General features: G+C 62.4%; 1 protein-coding gene across 1 annotated transcript in view; it reads right to left on the bottom strand.

Moving 5' to 3' along the window:
* Positions 1 to 383: 383 nt before the first annotated feature.
* Positions 384 to 16,643, bottom strand: part of LOC107499526 (pseudouridine 5'-phosphatase) — a 36,584-nt gene continuing 20,324 nt past the window's right edge. Inside the window, exons 3-4 of the mRNA XM_016123776.2 lie at positions 12,099 to 12,328; positions 384 to 1,688 (exon numbers count right to left, since the gene is read on the bottom strand). Of these exons, the coding sequence (XP_015979262.2) occupies positions 1,512 to 1,688; positions 12,099 to 12,328 (407 nt within the window). The 3' untranslated portion in view covers positions 384 to 1,511. The remainder of the gene's footprint in view (positions 1,689 to 12,098; positions 12,329 to 16,643) is intronic.

The following is a 16,643-nucleotide window of genomic DNA, read 5'->3' as shown; positions in this document are numbered from 1 at the left end:
CGTTAAAACAGCCAAAACGACACAAATGCCCTTGAGGTCAAATTTAAATTTAACCCAGAGAAACTTACCCTGATCTAGATCAAAGTTAATTTAGAGAGATGTTAAACGTCTTTGCTTTGTTCATGCAAAATCGCTGAAGGACTAGAAAACGTGAAGATAAACATTTTGGAAGAATGAGATACCAAATCGAACAAGTGACCATTTAATCAAGGGCTTTTATCGCTATTCGTGAACGGACCAAGGTTCACTAAAAATAAATAGATGTCATTCTACAGCGTGAATACTGTTTGGGTTAAAAAAAAGTAAATTAGTCACATTTATGTTTTACATTTGTTAAAGGAAATGTCTTTTTAAAAAGATGAAATCACACTCCCATACAAATATAATGTGAACAGCTGCCAAAAATTTTATTCAAGTAAATTAACTGGCGGGATAACCAGCAGAACGTTACAACCAGCTGAAGGAGAATTCAAAGAACAGACAGGTACACAGGCATCAAGGATGTGGAGCGGAGCTGCTGAACCGAGGCGACATCGGTCAACGGCCAGAGGCGACCGTTAGCAGGCAACCATCCGACAGACAATCCCGAGCATCGCCGTGCCTTTTCTACAACTTAGAGTTGAAAATTAGCTCAGTGACAACTAATGACAGAGGCCGACTGCAAGGGTACAGAGGCAGGCACACCCCCGTGGCTGTGTCTGTCCCATTTCAAGGCCTGTCACTCACGAAAGGCGGAGTAAAGCAATTAAAGGGGATTAATGGCCAAAGCATAACATCTGATGAGTCATCCCGGAAATGTGCTGCGGCTCTGGGGTATAGCAAGTACACACCCCGAAATCACATTACATTCACATCGAGGCACGAGTTAGAAAAGTAAATGTCCTGAGAGCAGAGAGGATACATTTTTGAGCTATAAACCATTTTCGAATGTGGGTACGTGCCTAGGTATGAGATACAGGCTAGAACTGTGTTCGCGCCAGAAATACTACGGGTGATACGGTCCAGAGGTATTTCAAAGACAAAGGGAGTATCCATTTTTGCAGTGTTTATGTACACTGTAAATATTTATAATGCACGTAAGTGCTAAATGTGTATACATACACACACACGTAAAAGCATATAAATATGTGTGTGCATTTTTTACATATTCCTGCCAGGGCTCAGAAAAACTAAAAAGAAACGAACACAAATGTAATTTCATTTTCCCCTGTATCGCACGCATCTATGCATGTGTGCGCACACACGCGTACGTATGTGCGTGCGTGTTCGCACACAAGCATGGATGTGAGTGCACACTGCGTGACTACAGCTACGCGCAGGACGGCTGCGCCCTCTGCTCGGCGCCGGCCCCGCGGTCTCTACCTGTTTCCTATGGACCGTCGGGCTCCGGCGCGTCATCGTGGTGGATGGAGGCAGCGCACCGGGGTGAGGCCGGGACGTGGTGACGTGGCGGTGCTGACGGGCGGGTGCGGGGCGGGCACGGGGCGGGCGCGGGGCGGCCGGGGCGCCGCTCACTCGTAGGGCGGCAGCCCGAAGAGCTCGGGCCGGAAGTGCTGCAGGGACTCCAGCACGACGGTGGCCTTGGCCGTCAGGTCGCGGCGCAGGTGTGCGTCGGGCACCATGACCACCTGCATGCCGGCTGCGAGGGCCGCGTCCACGCCGTTGGGCGCGTCTTCGAACACGAGGCACTGCGGGGCGAGGAGAGAGACGCGGCTGAGCGCGGCGGCAGGAGGGCGCGGCCCGCGCGCACCGCACGCCGCTCCGCACGCCGCCCCTGGCGCCCGGCCGGGGCCCCCAGCCTGGCCGGCCCCCGCAGCAATGCAGCGCCACGGTCTGAGGCGCAGCGCGGGCGCAGGTGCCGGCGCTGGGAGCGGCCGCAGGTGTGACGCTCCGCCCACCTGCCCGCCGCTCACCTGCGGCTGCGGACGGGCCAGGGACGGCCCCAGTCTGCAGCCCGGGCGCTGCGCACCCCGCGTTAGAGGGAAGAGACTTCCGGAGCTGCTGACAAAGCCTCACCGGAACGCGGTGCAGCTGGGTGCGGAGACGGGATGCTCGATTCGAAACGCATGTGAACCATCACAACCTATTCGCCGAACCGCGGACCTCCCGGAGCGGGAGAGGAAGTCGTGGGGAAGCACCTGGCTTCCCAGCGGCGTCAGGGCTGGTGACGTTTCCGCCTGGAGATGGACTGCGCGGGGCGGCGCAGGAACGGCCCAGTCTGCGGGGCTGGCGCCAGGGTCACCGGCAGCAACGCGCGGCGTCCCCACGTGCGCGCCTCTTCCGGCGCACGGCCGCGGCCGCGTGCAAACAGGTGCGTGAGCACCGCGTGCGTCGGCAGCTCCCGAGTGCGGCCCCGCGAGAGCACGGCGGCCTGCGTGTCCCGTCTGCGCCGGCTCAGGACGCACCGAGGTCCCTCCGGCCGCCGTGCGCGCTGCAGCCTCCGCCCCGGGAGCGCACGCAGGCGCACGTGCGCCCGAGCTCCCGGGACGCGACGCTGCAGGAGAAACAGCGCTGCCCCTCCCCCACGCAGGGGGGCGTGACACCCGGCAGGGGCCCCCAGCACCGCTGAGCAGCTCGCACGTGCCCCCCACACCCGTCCTCCTGAAGCCCGCGACCGCCGAGGCGGGGCCGCGCCCGCCCCTCCGCTCCTCCCCCAGCCCCTTGTCCCCTCGCCTGTCACGGCACGTCGTCGCCAGGAGTCCTAGCAGCCCGACACGCTGCTGGCCGCGAGGGGGCTCGAGGCGCTCTGCGCCTGACGTCGCGTGGACCCCGCCCCGGTCTCCCCGCGTCTGCGCCGCCCGGGTCTGCTGGGCAGCAGGCACCCGGTCCTCCCCGCCCCCTCCTGCCCTCCTTCCGTGTGGCGCGGCCCCCCGCACGCCGCAGCGGGCAGCAAACGCGCCCCCACTGCGCACGCCGCACGGACAGGCCAGCGCCCGGCCGGCGTCACAGTGAGCGGCCGGCGGACGGGGCTGCGGGCACGGACACGCGGGACGGGGACGTCCGGCCGTGGACACGGAAGGCGCCGTCCGCTGCCACCCTTCCGGGGCCCACGGAGCGCCCGCGCCCCGCTCCTGCCGTGAGCCCCGGCTATTCCGAGTTAGACATGGCTCCGCTGAGACCCCCAGGCTCGCGCCCTGGCTGATGGGACTCAGGGGCTCCCCGGGGGCTGCCTCCGTCCCTGTCTTTGTGACGTTCTGCCCGGATCGCACTCTACATGTCCCGCGTCCTCCATCCGCGGCCACGGCACTTACACATCCCATGGCTGTATTTTAAACACTCCTCGTGTTCCGTGAGGACTGTGTGGCCCGCTGCGAAACTCGGGCCTGCGGGGGGTGGGGGGTACAGTCTGCCATGCCCTGGGGGACTGCGTGGGGGCGGGGGGGGCGGGGACAGTGTGCCGGGCCCTGGGGGACCACGTCGGGCCTAAGCCACAGAAGCGGCTGTTACTGAGTTTGCGGGGAGGTTCCTCCTGGGGCTCAGAGGACAGTCCACTGGGGGTGATGAGGTCGGGGTGGGGGGGGGCGACTCAAGGGCCGGAGCAGGGCTGGGCGGCTCGCAGGGATCCGGACACGCTGGACGCAGATGCGCAGGCGCTGTGGCCACACAGAACCGCACCGCAGCGGAGGGACAGCGCATGCGCGCGGGCCGCGGTCTCAGGGCCCAGCTTCCCTTGTCAGAAGCAGCAGCATTAGAAAGCAGAACAAGTACATTCTGAAGCGCCTCTGACACGGGTCAGCAGGTGTCTGCGTCCTTGCGATGTCCCGGTCCAGATTCCTCAGGCCCGACATGCTCCCAGGGCCACTCGAGGAGGAAAGGGGCCGGAGCCTGAGACCCAGAAGTTTTATGAATATTCACTGCTGACTTCGCTGTGCACTGAAACCACACGTCAGTCTCGGAAAGTCACCAGGAAACAGTGCCTTAGTCACCGCTCCTGAGGGTCTTAAAGCCAGTGGGAGAACCCAGCCGAGGGAAGCCGCTCAGGCCGCCAACAAATAAGAGGAGGAGGTGTGGTCGGCACCGAATCCCCAACCCTCCCAACCCCCCCCCAACCCCCCCAACCCCCCCAACCCCCCCAACCCTCTCAACCCCCCCAACCCTGCTCCGCAGGCCCAGCTCCCTGCAGAGGCTTCACCCTCAGTGACCTCCGCTCCTCCTCCCCTGAAACGCCTCCCCGTTCTCCAGGCCCAGCCCTCTCCCCCCCTCACCCTGGGGCCTCACACTGATCCTGCCCGCCTGGCAGGTGTGAGTCACCTCGGCACCCTGTCTCTGCAGACAGCGTCTCCTCTGAGTCAGGGCTCGGCCACTGCGAGCCGGTGGGGGAGGCTGGGCAGCGGGCCACCTTCGTCACTCGTCCAGCCCACAGCACTCGCCTCGGCCACAGGGGCACGGGGGCTCGCGCGTGCACGGCACGCCCCTTTCATGAACCCCGCGGCCGCGGTGGCAAACACGCCCACGCCTGCGCGGGAGCGCCTGGTCGCGCGCACTCCCGCAGCCCCCCGCGGACGCCCTGGCTGTGCAGGGCGGGGCGGGGCGGCCTGAACGCGCCTCGACAGGGTGCCACGAAAACTGCGCCTGCTGTCGCCTGCTAACCTTGGGGGCATGGCGGAAGTGACCTTGTAGGGGGCTCAGGGCAGCAAAGGGACCACCGTGTGCAAACAGCAGTGCGGAGCCTGGCGCAGCCCAGACAGGGGTCTGAGGTCTGAGCCAAGGGAAGTGCGGAGGTGAAGCCAAGGTCACCCAGGAGCGCAGACAGAATCTAGGAGCAGAGCCGAGCCTCCGGAACCCAGAGTTCGCTTCACGCTGCCAGGTGAGGGCTGAACCCCATCTGCATTCCATTTCGAGGAGCGCAGACGAGCTTAATTAAAGTGTAGCCGGAGGGGCTTAATTTGGAAAGAATGACATTCGCGGGGACTGGGGGGCGGAGCGTGCGGGGGCGCACCCGCGGGGGTGCGGCACGCACCGCCCTGCAGGCGCCTGAGCTGGCGGCACGGGCAGCGGGGCCACCGTGCGTCTGCGTCCCCGGCCAGGCTGCTCGCCGCGGGCCGCAGCGAAGGGTCGGCAAGACCCCGCACTGCGTCTTCAAGGTAAGTACAGGTAAGTGGCAGGGTCGGCGCCACAACCTGGGTGGCGGGGGGACGTGAGGGGGGCGCGGAGGCAGTGGCTGGGATCGGGGCAACACCCAGGCGGCAGAGGGCGCGCGGGGACGGCACACTGCACGCGGCGGCGGGCCGGGCGCTGGCCGCGGTGCTGCCGGCGGGGAGGGCCGGCCTCGAGAGCTGCCGCGCTCCGGCCGCAGGCGCCTCGCTCCCACGCGCTGTCCCACGCTCGACACCCGCGCGCTCACTGTCACCGTCACGTGACCCCACTGCTCAGCAGCTCGCGTCAACAGCACAGGAAGCGGATGGGGACAGCCGCGAGGGCAAGGAGACCATCCCGCGACAGGTGGCTCTTCAGTCCAGGGCGTGTGCCGTCCCCCCGTCCAGGCCACACTGTCCAGGCCCACCCGACCCACGCTGGGGGACTCCTGTGCTCAGAAGAATTCCCGCTGTCCCTTGGGCGGTACACGCTCTTCTGAAACCAGTGGACTTTTCACAAGTGACCTCACTGTCCCTGGGGAGCAGAGCTTTCCCTTTTGCTTGGGAAAACATGACATTTGATACGAGGTCAGTTCAGGGTCACTTCCATACTCCCAAGAGGCCTGGACTGGGTACGTCCCCCAGAGCCACACCCATGGCTACTCACCACATAGAAAGCCCGTGACCAAATCCGATCATTAAGAACAATTTTCAACTACAACACCGTTTTTAGCTTAAAAATTTCATTATATCATCTTTTGCAGTTGATTTTATTCTATTTACTAACTTTGTAACATCAAATTCAGTTTCACACTGCGAGACATCAAAACTTTGACGAGGCCTAAAACTATCTTTGATTGATTTTTTATTACCAGCACTCATCTAAAGTTCCAGTTTTTCTCCAAGTTCTCTGTCACACTGAATCACCTATCAGCAAGTACCGCAACATCATAATGTTCAGCACACACGCACCTCATTAGGTGTTTAAACAAGTCTTTAAGTGACTGTGTAAAAAAGACCGACGTTTGCACGCATTTTCTATCAGCACTTTATATCATTCTTTACATGATTCACCTGTCTGTCCATCATGCGTCCATCTGAACAGCCGTCCATCCACTCGCCCACCAACCCGCCTACACGTCCCGCCCGCCCTCCCCACGCACCCATCCGCCCATCTAAGTAAAGCGGAGCCTCGCTGTGCCGGGGTCCCCTACACAAGGCATCTGACTGGGAGTTCAGTATCCCTTGCACACTGCAGAGCTACTGTCCTCCTGAGTTAATTCTGGTCTGAAAATCTATAAAGCCAGCACTGACATAAACATATTCACACTCAAATCTTCTAGTTACAAGCTAGTTACGTGAATGAACTATACCACGAAATTGATTCTTTTTCCCTTTGAGAAAAGACTTGGAAGACATTTAGGACTTAACACCTTGGTGGCCACGGGTGGGGTGTGAAGCTTCCAAAGGAATTGTCAGTTTACTCATGAGAAATGCATCGTGAGGCATACTTACTGTCCACTTTAAAGTGCATGCACATAAACTAAGTGGTACACAAAGGACAGCTCAAAAACCGTCTAATTTTCTGTTTGATAATGCAGATAGATTCTGTGTCCGCCAAGGAGCCGGAAACCTGTGAGAGGCCCGGCAGAGCTGTCCGAGGTGCTGAGGCTGTTACAGGCTCCTGAAGCGAGTCTCAGTAGCGTCTAGATGGTGGACAGAGCCTTGTTTTCCTCCCCTGCGTCCGTGTGTATCCGAGTGAGCATGCGCAGCACAGCGCTCGCCCTTGGCCTTTGCGTGGTTGGTGACACACAGCAGTGACCCGAGGCCCCTGTGAGTGTCGTGGGCTAAGACCTCAACTGTGCCATCGGCCTCTTACGGACGCTCCAGCTCCACAGACGTGTCAGATGCACGCTGCGGGCTGAAGTGTGCGCCCCCCAAACCCACGGTGCACCCCGCCCCCAACATGGCTGTATGTGGAGGCGGGTCCTAGGAGGGTTTCGGGTAAGACGTGTGTCCTCGTAAGAAGAGGAAGAGGGGAACTGACTCTCAGCGTCCCCTCCCAGTCAGGGGACCGTCTGCCTGAGGACACAGACGCCAGGAGCAGAGGCCTCGCCGGACCGCGCAGCCCGGGGACCCTGACGCGGCCTTCCGGGCCCGGAGGCGGGAGCGCGCCCAGCAGCCAGCCTGCGGCCACTGCCACCCGCGCGGACTGCGAGGCGTTTAAACTGCGGTCCGCGCTGCCCAGCAGAGGAGCCTCCGTTTAGACGGGAGGTGAGACTGCCTGCGCGTGGGGAAGGAAGGCAACGCCTCATGCGGGGCACGGCCCACGCGTCCCTCGGGCGGGAGCCGCGCGGCCACGCGGGGCGGGTCCTGGACGGCGAGCCAGCAGGGCCGTGTGAGGACGCGGGGACAGCCCTCGGCCCCAGGGGACGGGTTTTCCACGCTGCGGCCTCATGTCCCGGGCAGGAGAAGTGGCGGGCACGCACGGGGAAAGCCTCAGACATGCGCCGGCCAGGGCGGGGTGAAGCCCTCACGGCCCCGTGGGCCGGCCGCGGGGCGTCCCGGAGGCAGACGCGCACGCGCACCCGCACGGCCGCCACGCGGCAGCCTGCGCGGCCCCTGCCTGGGGCGCAGTCCCCGCTGCGGCACCGGCACCGGCGAGGGCTCCGCGGAGGCCACGCCCCCGGGACTGCCTTCTGGAGTGCGCGAGGCCCGCGAGCCCCTCCCGCTCACACCGCGGGCGCCCGCGCACGCGGGGAAGGCGGGCCACAGGGGCTGCCACGCGCGCGCGGGGACGTGGCTGAATCCGGGGCTGAAGAGCTGCTGGATTCCGGGGAGGCCTGCAATCCCGTTCGGCTCTCGGGCTCGTTTAATGTCCGATTCCACACTGCCCCTGAGGGTGCCATTCTGGACGAGGCTTCCAGAATGTTCTTTGAGCACCCATCCAGAGACGCCTTTGGCAGCAAGGACACCGCGCATTCGCCGAGGGGCTGCAGGTGTGCAGCGTGCAGTAACTGGCGCGAACGCGTTCCAAGCAGCACGGCCGGGCGCACCTCTTCTCTAAACGGTACTGCAGAAGTGAGCAGAGCACGGACGCTTCTGTCCGGAAGGAACCCACGACGGTCCCCGAAACAGTGGCCTGGGGAACACACTTTGGGACCAGGTGACGGGGCGTGGCTGACGTGTGTGAGAGTCAGAGCCGGTGCCCGCTTTCTGGGGTGCTGCGGCCCTCGGCTCGCGTGCGGCTGTGACGGCAAGTGCGCACGCCCGCAGGGGCAGCGGACGCGTGTCCACTGGAAGCGTCCGCGGCTCTGGCACCCACCTCCCGGGCCACTAGACACGGAAGTGCATGGAACGTAGGGACCTCAGGGGGGCGCCCTCCCTCCCCGCCTGCTCAGGTGTGCGCTCCGCAGAGCGTGCAGGGCAAAAGGCGCCCCCAGGGCAGCTGCTCAGGTCCCCACGGGCGTGTGCTCTGCATCCTCCTCTCAGCCTGGGGTACCGGAGGCTCCGTCCCGCCCCCCCCCCCCCCCCACCGCTCCAGTAACCTATCCCGATGGGGCCTTCGCGGAGACTCCCGGGAAGGTGCGGCTGCTCCCGGGGAGCGAGGCCCTGGGGGCTGGGGAGGGGGCGTCGCTGCGCAGAGACCAGGGTGCTGCGGGGAGAGCCCCTGGCCCCGCCGGACGTTAAGGGTCCCTAACGAGAGCAGCATTCTCAGAAGTGGCTGGCACGTGCAGACGGCGGAAGCTCGCGGACGGCGCACGCACGACCGAGGAAACGGCTCAGCGCTTACCCTGGCACGACCCCCTCCCCCCCTTCCGCCGACAGGTACAAGGGAGCCCCTCGAGGCCCGTCACTGACCCGGTGACGACGTCGCTGCGCGCCTCTTGTTGGAGCACTCACATGCGTCTGATGCACGTGTCTGAGTGTGCGCATGCGCACAGTGACAGCGAATGAACTGCTCAGCAAGCCGCCTACCAGGGGTCGCGCGCAGCAAACTGGGCGGAGCGCCGCGAGCAGACAGGAGTCCCGCGGGGTGCGCAGGGTCTGCGGTCGCAAAGGGAGACGAGCGCCCTCGCCAGCATTCCTGTTATTCCATTCAGAAAGGGGCGGGGCAGCCGTCCAGAGCGACAGGCGGCCAGGCTGCTTGAAGCCTGGGCTCGCAGGGGTGGGGGCGGGGAGGGGGCGGGGGCGGGGGCGGGGGCCGAGGTTCTCGTTGTCGAGGGAGATAAGTGCGCTCCCAGCAGCCTGGCCACTGTCTGCAAGCACGGCAAAGAGGGTGCTGTCACGTGCACTCGAGCCACGGCCGGCCGTGGTCCCGCCACACCTAGACCATGGCAGAAGCCAGCCGAGGGCCACCTGACTCACCTGCAACCCACACGGTCACGCTAGATGCATCCGCCCCACTGTTTTACTGTTAGGGGGAATGAAGCTTCACGTGAGGAGCCCGCTTGAAAACAGAACACGACAAAAATGCAATGTAAATAAAACCCTGAAACTCGGCCAGACACGGAGACGCGCAAACTCGCCATCGCCGTGCTTCTCAAACCCGATTTCCGCTGTCGCCTGTAACCGAAGAAAGCGTGTGCGTACGATGCTACTATTCTTATGTTGCACCAAAGATGTGCATCTCTGTGGCCAGGAACGCAGCCACCCAGGGGGACTCGGGTGCCTCCCGCGAGCTCCCCCACCCTGCCCGGGCCTGGAGTCCCTGGCTCGCGCCTGCACGTCCCCGAAGCTCGGGGACCACAGAAGCCGGGCAGGGACAGCCTCCGCCCCCATCGTGTCTGAGATGCAGGGGAGACCCCACCCCGCCGAAGCTGCGCGTCTCCTCAGCGTGGGGGGCGAAGGGGACTTCTGAAGCTGCTGCCGCTTCTGCTGTCTCTGCCCTGAGACAGTGAGGCATGCGTAACGGGAGAGGACACTTCCGCCGTGACCGTGACTCTGCCGCGCAGCTGTGAGGCCCTCTGTCCCGGGAGAACGGTAGGCGCCTCTGTGACGTAATCTCCCCTCTCGTACGCCTTGGGGTTCACTCCCGTCCTGCTGCTGCCACTGCTCCTGGTTAATGTGGGGACAGCCACGGCATAACGAGTTCCCAAAGGCAACCGTGACTCTGTCCGGCGGCTGCACATCTGCTCGATGCCCCTGACCTGCGGAGGCCCTCAGGCCTGCACCACAGCGAAGGGCAAAGGGCAGAGGGTGAGCCCGCGAGAGCCGCGCGTACCCCAGCGAGCCCCGGACCCTGCTTCCTGGAGCGGGGCGACAAGCGGACGCCGGCGGCCAGGGCGGCCTCCTCGGCCCGGGCCCAGGCCCGTCAGAACTCCCTCCGGCCTCACAACGAGCACCTCCCACGAGGAAGCCCTAGCCACGTGCATGAGAAACGGGACGCCAGAGGCCTCGCCGGACGAGGCGACAGCCATAAGCAAGCGCGGGCTCGCACCGGGCCGAGGTCCCGACCGCGCCAGGCGCCACGTGACTGCGCGTGGGCCAGGCTCCCCTGCCTGACGAGTGCCACAGCCCCGGTGTGGACAGGCGCCGAGGGAGGCCGCCCGCTGCGGCGGCCTTGCCACAGGACACGCGGGCCGTGCGCCCACAGCGGGGCCCTGCTTCGCGGGGCTCCGCGCAGCCTCGTCTCCCGTGAAGCCAGCACGTGCTCTGCGCGTATGCTGTGTGCCCACACCCGCTTCACAGCGCGGACGCAACGTGTCTGAGAGCAGGGCCCGCGGCAGCTGGCAGACGGGCAGGGCCGCTTCGCACGCAGCGGGGCCCGCAGAGGGGTCGGCCGGGAGCGCGGCGCCCAGTGCTCGCCCGCTACTCCCCTGCACGCTCCGAAGGGCTCGGGCACCGGCTGCAGCAGGGGGCCACCACCCCGCACCCTCAGAGAACGCGGCCTCTCCGGGAGGGGGCTCTCAACCGGAAGGGGGTCATTCTAGAAGAAGGGGACGGCCTCAGGGGAAAGAACTCGCTTCTGTGTACATGGCAGGACGCCTGGGCCCCAACGCGCAGACACCCCAACATCAGAGGCCGACAGACGCTGCCCGCAGGACGCGCAGAGCACCCCGGGGCTCAGCTCTGACCCGGGGACGTGGTGGCCGGGCGGCCTCAGGCTCGGCCCCTGTCACGACACTGCTCTCGAGATGAACTCCGCGACGTGTGCGTCAGCCCGCGCACGTCTACCCCCAGAAACGCGCCCCGCTGTCACCCGGCGATGCTCTAAGGCTGTGATGTAATACGCGTACACATATAGTTGGTCTCCATCCCCGATTCCTGGCAGAGCTCCTGAAACCCTGCGGATTTCCAGAAGGGGCCGTATTTGGTTATCCATACCAAGCACTTCCAATCGCACTGAGTCCGTGTCATGAGGCGACTCTTGGTGGACGCCTGACGTTCAGGACTGGGCCCGGCCACCGGGAAGATGAGGGCGTGATCACAGCACTGGCACTGGCAGCCCCACGGCCCACCCTCCAGGCCCAATGACTCCGTCACCAACGGCAGATGATTTACCCAACTGTGCCTGAGTGGGGAAGGCCGGATGACCGAGGTCTGGAAGCTGCACCCTGAGCCAGGGGACAGGACAGGGGTCACAGCAGCGCCAGGCAGGGGCTCTCTCCCAGGCTGACCCCCGGGGCAGGCGTCTGGCTCCCGCCCACAGGTCAGCAAGTGGAGACGACTTCCCGGGGAAACGCTGTCCCCCGTGCCCCTCCTCGCAGAGGAGTGAGCCTCATCCACGGGAGCCACCGCGGAACCGCACGGGCAGGGGAACAATGCCCCCGGGCCGCGCAGGGGGCCGCAGCAGGGACGGCCTCGTGGGCTGGGTCTGCGTCTGCAGAGACCGCGGCCAAGCACCACGTCTCAGCAGTCACCACAGGTGACAGTTCGGAGCACAGCTGAACAGCCGCCTCCCCTGGGTGCCGGCAGAACGAAGGCCGCCGCCCTGCAGGGCAGACGCGCACCGAAGCCGCGGAACCTCTGCGGCGCCCACGCGCCGCCCGCCCGCGCCGCCCGCCCCAGCGCCGCGCTCACCTTGTCCACGGGGGCGGGGGGCACGAACCTCCTCGCACACGCCAGGAATATGTCGGGGGCCGGCTTGCCGTGCCGCACTTCGGGGTCATCCCCCAGCACGGCGTGGTGAAAGAGGCTGAAGAACGCCTGGTGCGCGCGGGTCTTCATCGCGAAGGTGTCGGAGCCCGAGCTGGTGGCCACGGCGAAGGGCACGCGGTGCTTGCGCAGATGCTGGATCAGCTTTTCCACCCCTGGGTGGGGGGGCGGGGGAGGGAAAGGCTGCAGTGAGGTGCGGGCGGCGCAGGCCACGCGCCTCCCTGAACCGACGCTCCGCCGCCCGGGGCCCTGACTCCCGCCACCTCGGCCCAGGACACCCCGCCCGGCTCACGCTGCCTTCAGAGCACCAATCCGCCCCAAAACGTGCCTCCCCAGAACCAAACCCGAGGAAACAATTCGGGCCTTCGCCTCTTCCCCGTGGGCGGCTTTACTGGCCAGGGCTCGACTTGGGGCCCCTCCGGTGCGCAACCGAGCAGGTGGGGCGCGTGCCCGGGAGCCCGCGCATGCGCTGCGCCTCGGCCGGGCGCCGGCCCTGCTCCCTGCAGCGCTGAGCCGGCCAGGCTGTGCCCCTCGTGTCCTCCGGGAAAGCTCCACGCGCCACAGAGAGCCTCGCCGCCTCGCCGCCTCGCCTCCCTCTGCGGGGGTGGGGGGGGGGGGGTGGGGACGTGGCCTCCGCTCAGCAGCACCACCCCGCGAGGGGCGCCAGAATAAGACAGACCCTGGCGACACAGCGAAACACGACGGCACGCCCTGGGGAAGGCACAGCCCCCACGCTCAGCACCCGGGGGGCCGGGGCCAGGGAACGGGCCGGACGCTGCCGCGACACACGGCGCCAGCGAAGGGCGGCTGGTGTGAGGGGTGCGTCAAAAGCAGCAGGCGCCGTCCCCCTTTAACCTGCGCCGACCGACAACGGGGACCTCGAAACCCACAGGCTGCCGTGTTTATCTACAACAATGTGTAATCCGTAATCGTAACTCTTCTGAGCACACGAGGGGAAGCCCCTGCTTTCTCAGTGGCCACAGGAAAGAGTGGCAGTCATCTTCTCCAGCACAAGGCCGTTCCGTAGGGTGACAGTGACCAGATGCAGGGCCCTCTACACACAGCGCTAGGAGAGTCTCACAGGCAGGCATAACCCCCGCCCTTCCTCGCTGTGTGCTCACACGCTGGGCAGAGCTCTGGAGTCTCTCTTCCTGGGAGGGCCCCAGTCTGCTCATGGGGACCCACCCTCCTAATCCTCTCCCAAAAGGACAGACTGAAAACACTTTACACAATAAAGTAAAATCGAGGACTGCTGGATGTGAAATCCACAATGTCTGGTATCCAGTCAAGAAGCAGACAAATATAACCCAACACCAGGAGAAAAAGTGACCAATAGAAATGAACACAGAGATGCAGAGATGACAAAATTATCAGATAATGACCTTATAAGACAGCTTTATAAATGTTACAAACACGCCCGCGTCAGAGATTGTCAGAATGAGGAAAATAAAACAAAAAAACACAAGAGACCCAATTGCATATTGTCTACAAGAAAACTATTTTAAGTATAAATACTCAGGTCGCAAATAAAATGACTAAAAACTACATATTATGAAACTACTCCTCAAAAGACAGTTGGGGTAGCCATATTAACAATAAACTGATCTTTAGACCAATGAATGTTAGGGAGAACTAGGGACATTTCATAATGACAAATAAGTCAATCTACCAACAAGAAATAATAATTCTAAATGTGTACACGTCAAATAACAGAGCTTCAAAATACATAAAGCAAAAACTAATAGAACCGAATGGAGAGCTAGACAAATAGAGAGGTCTCAAACTCCTCTTCCCAGCAATTGCTAGAATAAGTGAACAGAGAGTGAGGATGCAGCAGACTTCGAGAACACCATCGAGCAACGGAACCGAAGAGACGTTTACATAACACTTTCCCCAACGACAGCAGAGCACAAAACACCTTCAAGCACATGAGACATTTGACAAGATACAATGTCTGTAAGCTAAAAAACAATTCCAAAATACTTTAAAATAATTGAAATCATACAAAATACATTCCCTGATCACGATGTAATTAAAACAGACATCGATACATGGTATCTGGAAAATTACAAACACGTGGCTGTTAAACAGTGCACCGCTGTGTACAGCACGGGTTACAGAGGAAGCGCGAAGGTACTTAGGTGGTGTTCTGGGAGAGGGTTAGGTTTAGATGAGGTCATGAGGATGGGTCCCCACGAGCAGACCGGGGCCCTGCCAGGTGAGGGACAGACCCCGCAGCTCCCCCAGCATGCGAGCACGCGGCGGGGAGGCGACCAGCTGCACGCCAGGAGGCCCCCTCCCGAGCCCGAGCACGCTGACACTCAGGCCTGCGACTCCAGCCTCCAGAGCCGGGAGGAAAAAAGTGTTTTGAAGCCACCTGGTCTGTGGTTTTCGGTACAACAGCCCGAGTGAAGACACTCGGGCAAGTGCAAACGGCATCTCAGGATCCGCCCGGAAGTCCTGAGAGATACCGGATGCGGTCAGCCTGCTTCCCTCGCCACACTGGCGGGCAGGACCGTCCCCCCGTGCAGCTCTCAGAAGCTCGTAACCAGCAGAGCCCAAAGCAAAGGCGCCTCGCAGCACAGTCACACCCCCATCGCTCTACGATGAAGCCCACGAGCCCGCGAGGCCTACACGGAGGACTGCCACCATTTCTGGGGTGCAGTGAGTGGAACACTCCACGGGAATCCCAGAATGTGACCGCATCTGGTAACAGGGTCTTTGCAGGTGTGATTAGGTGAGGACCTGGAGATGGGGTCACCTTGGTCTACAGAAGGGCTCTACATCCAATGACTGGCGTCCATCTAAGGAGAGGACAAGGGAACATGAAACGCAAGGCCACGTGAAGACAGACACAGACATGGGAGGGATGTGGCCACAAGCCAAGGGCCTCCCAGGGTCTCTAGAAGCTGGAGACAGAGGAAGGAGCCCTGGCTGGTCTGGCTTGGGGCAGAACCGGAGTGTGAACAAGTGGAGGCTGTGGCGTGCAGTCAGCCTTTTCACTGGCGGGCCTCCCCTGTCAGTTCGGTAGGCCTCGGCTTTCAAGCCCCTGAGGTCAGCCCCACACTCCCCGGAGTCAGTGAGCTAAAGTAAGGGTGCACCTCCATCAGTCAGGGAGAGGACACGCCCCCGCATCACAATCCCGGGCTGCTTCCTGCTGATTGGCCAGGGCAAGGACACGCCCCCGCATCACAATCACGGGCTGCTTCCTGCTGATTGGCCAGGGCAAGGACACGCCCCCGCATCACAATCCCGGGCTGCTTCCTGCTGATTGGCCAGGGCAAGGACTCGCCCCTTCCGTGATAATCAGGGGCTGCTTCCCCTTGCAATCAGCCATCCATTCCTCCAATTTGACTTGCTAAATACTTGCGTGGGACACAGCTCTCACCTTGAAAGCATGAAAAAAATGATGTTGAATTAATAACACACCCTCTCCACCAGCAGCCTTCTTTCCTAATAAGCTCAAGGTGACTTCCGCAACCTGAACTGCTCTACCAGAAGACACCTTCAGAAAGAAAAGAAACGTCAGGAATTATGTTCTTGTCCACGGTTTAATACTGGGAACAACGCATTGAGTGAACAAAATGAACACCTAGATCCAGAAGGAGGACTCTGTCTACACTTTCTGGATATGGTCACTGCACCCAGGACTCCAGGCACTCACCTTTCCAGTGGAATTCAGTTTTGGCTCAGATAAAGGGGAGATGGGAAGAACGGAGACTGGACAGAAAACTGGGCGACGCATGAGCCTCCAGGGCAGGAAGCCTGACCGCGCCCCTGGCACTCCTGTGCCCCGCACGGCGCACGCAGGAGGCCGACGGAAGGACGCGCTTCCGGCCCCGCAGGCCCGTGCGCCGCCCACCGCACGCGGCAGTCAGGGCGGCGTCTTCCTGCTCAGCTCCTCCCTCAGGAGACGCGCAGGGCCTCACCGCCGCGTCTCACCCTCATCCTGTCGACGAGGCCCCTTCTGCCCTCTCCCCTGGCCTGACCCAGCACCCCTGCGTGACCTTAAGGCTCTCACCCGCTGGTATCCTGGCCTTTTCCTTCTACCCCGTGAGCCGTCACGGGCATCGCTCCCAGCTGTGTTCCGGGGGTGTGGAAATCACCTCATGTTTTCAGAGTCAGACTTGGAAATCACCGATAAGGGCGAGACCAGTACAAGTTAAAACAAGGCCACACAAAACAGTCTTATGTTAAAAAGCAAGATTCGCAGAATCAAAAAAAAAAATCAAATAATTCCTTAGCCCTTTCATCGGGAAGAAGCGAGGAAGTGGAAGAGAAAGTAAAGCACCCGGGGGACTTCCACAGGGCTACCCCGCCCGCGGGGAGCCAGCTCCGGGCTCCCCGTTAAGCTGGGCATTCTGCACGGAGCGGTCCGTCCTTCAGGTGGGCATCTGCACGGGGCGGGGGGGGGGGGGCGTGACCACCTGCGATCGCTGCCTGTCTTCACGGTGTGGTCGTGGGGAGTAC

Source organism: Rousettus aegyptiacus, unplaced genomic scaffold, assembly GCF_014176215.1.
Source record: "Rousettus aegyptiacus isolate mRouAeg1 unplaced genomic scaffold, mRouAeg1.p scaffold_m13_p_19, whole genome shotgun sequence".
Taxonomy (NCBI): domain Eukaryota; kingdom Metazoa; phylum Chordata; class Mammalia; order Chiroptera; family Pteropodidae; genus Rousettus; species Rousettus aegyptiacus.
The sequence above is the reverse complement of the archived record's forward strand: the minus strand, read 5'-3'. Positions and strand labels throughout refer to the sequence as shown.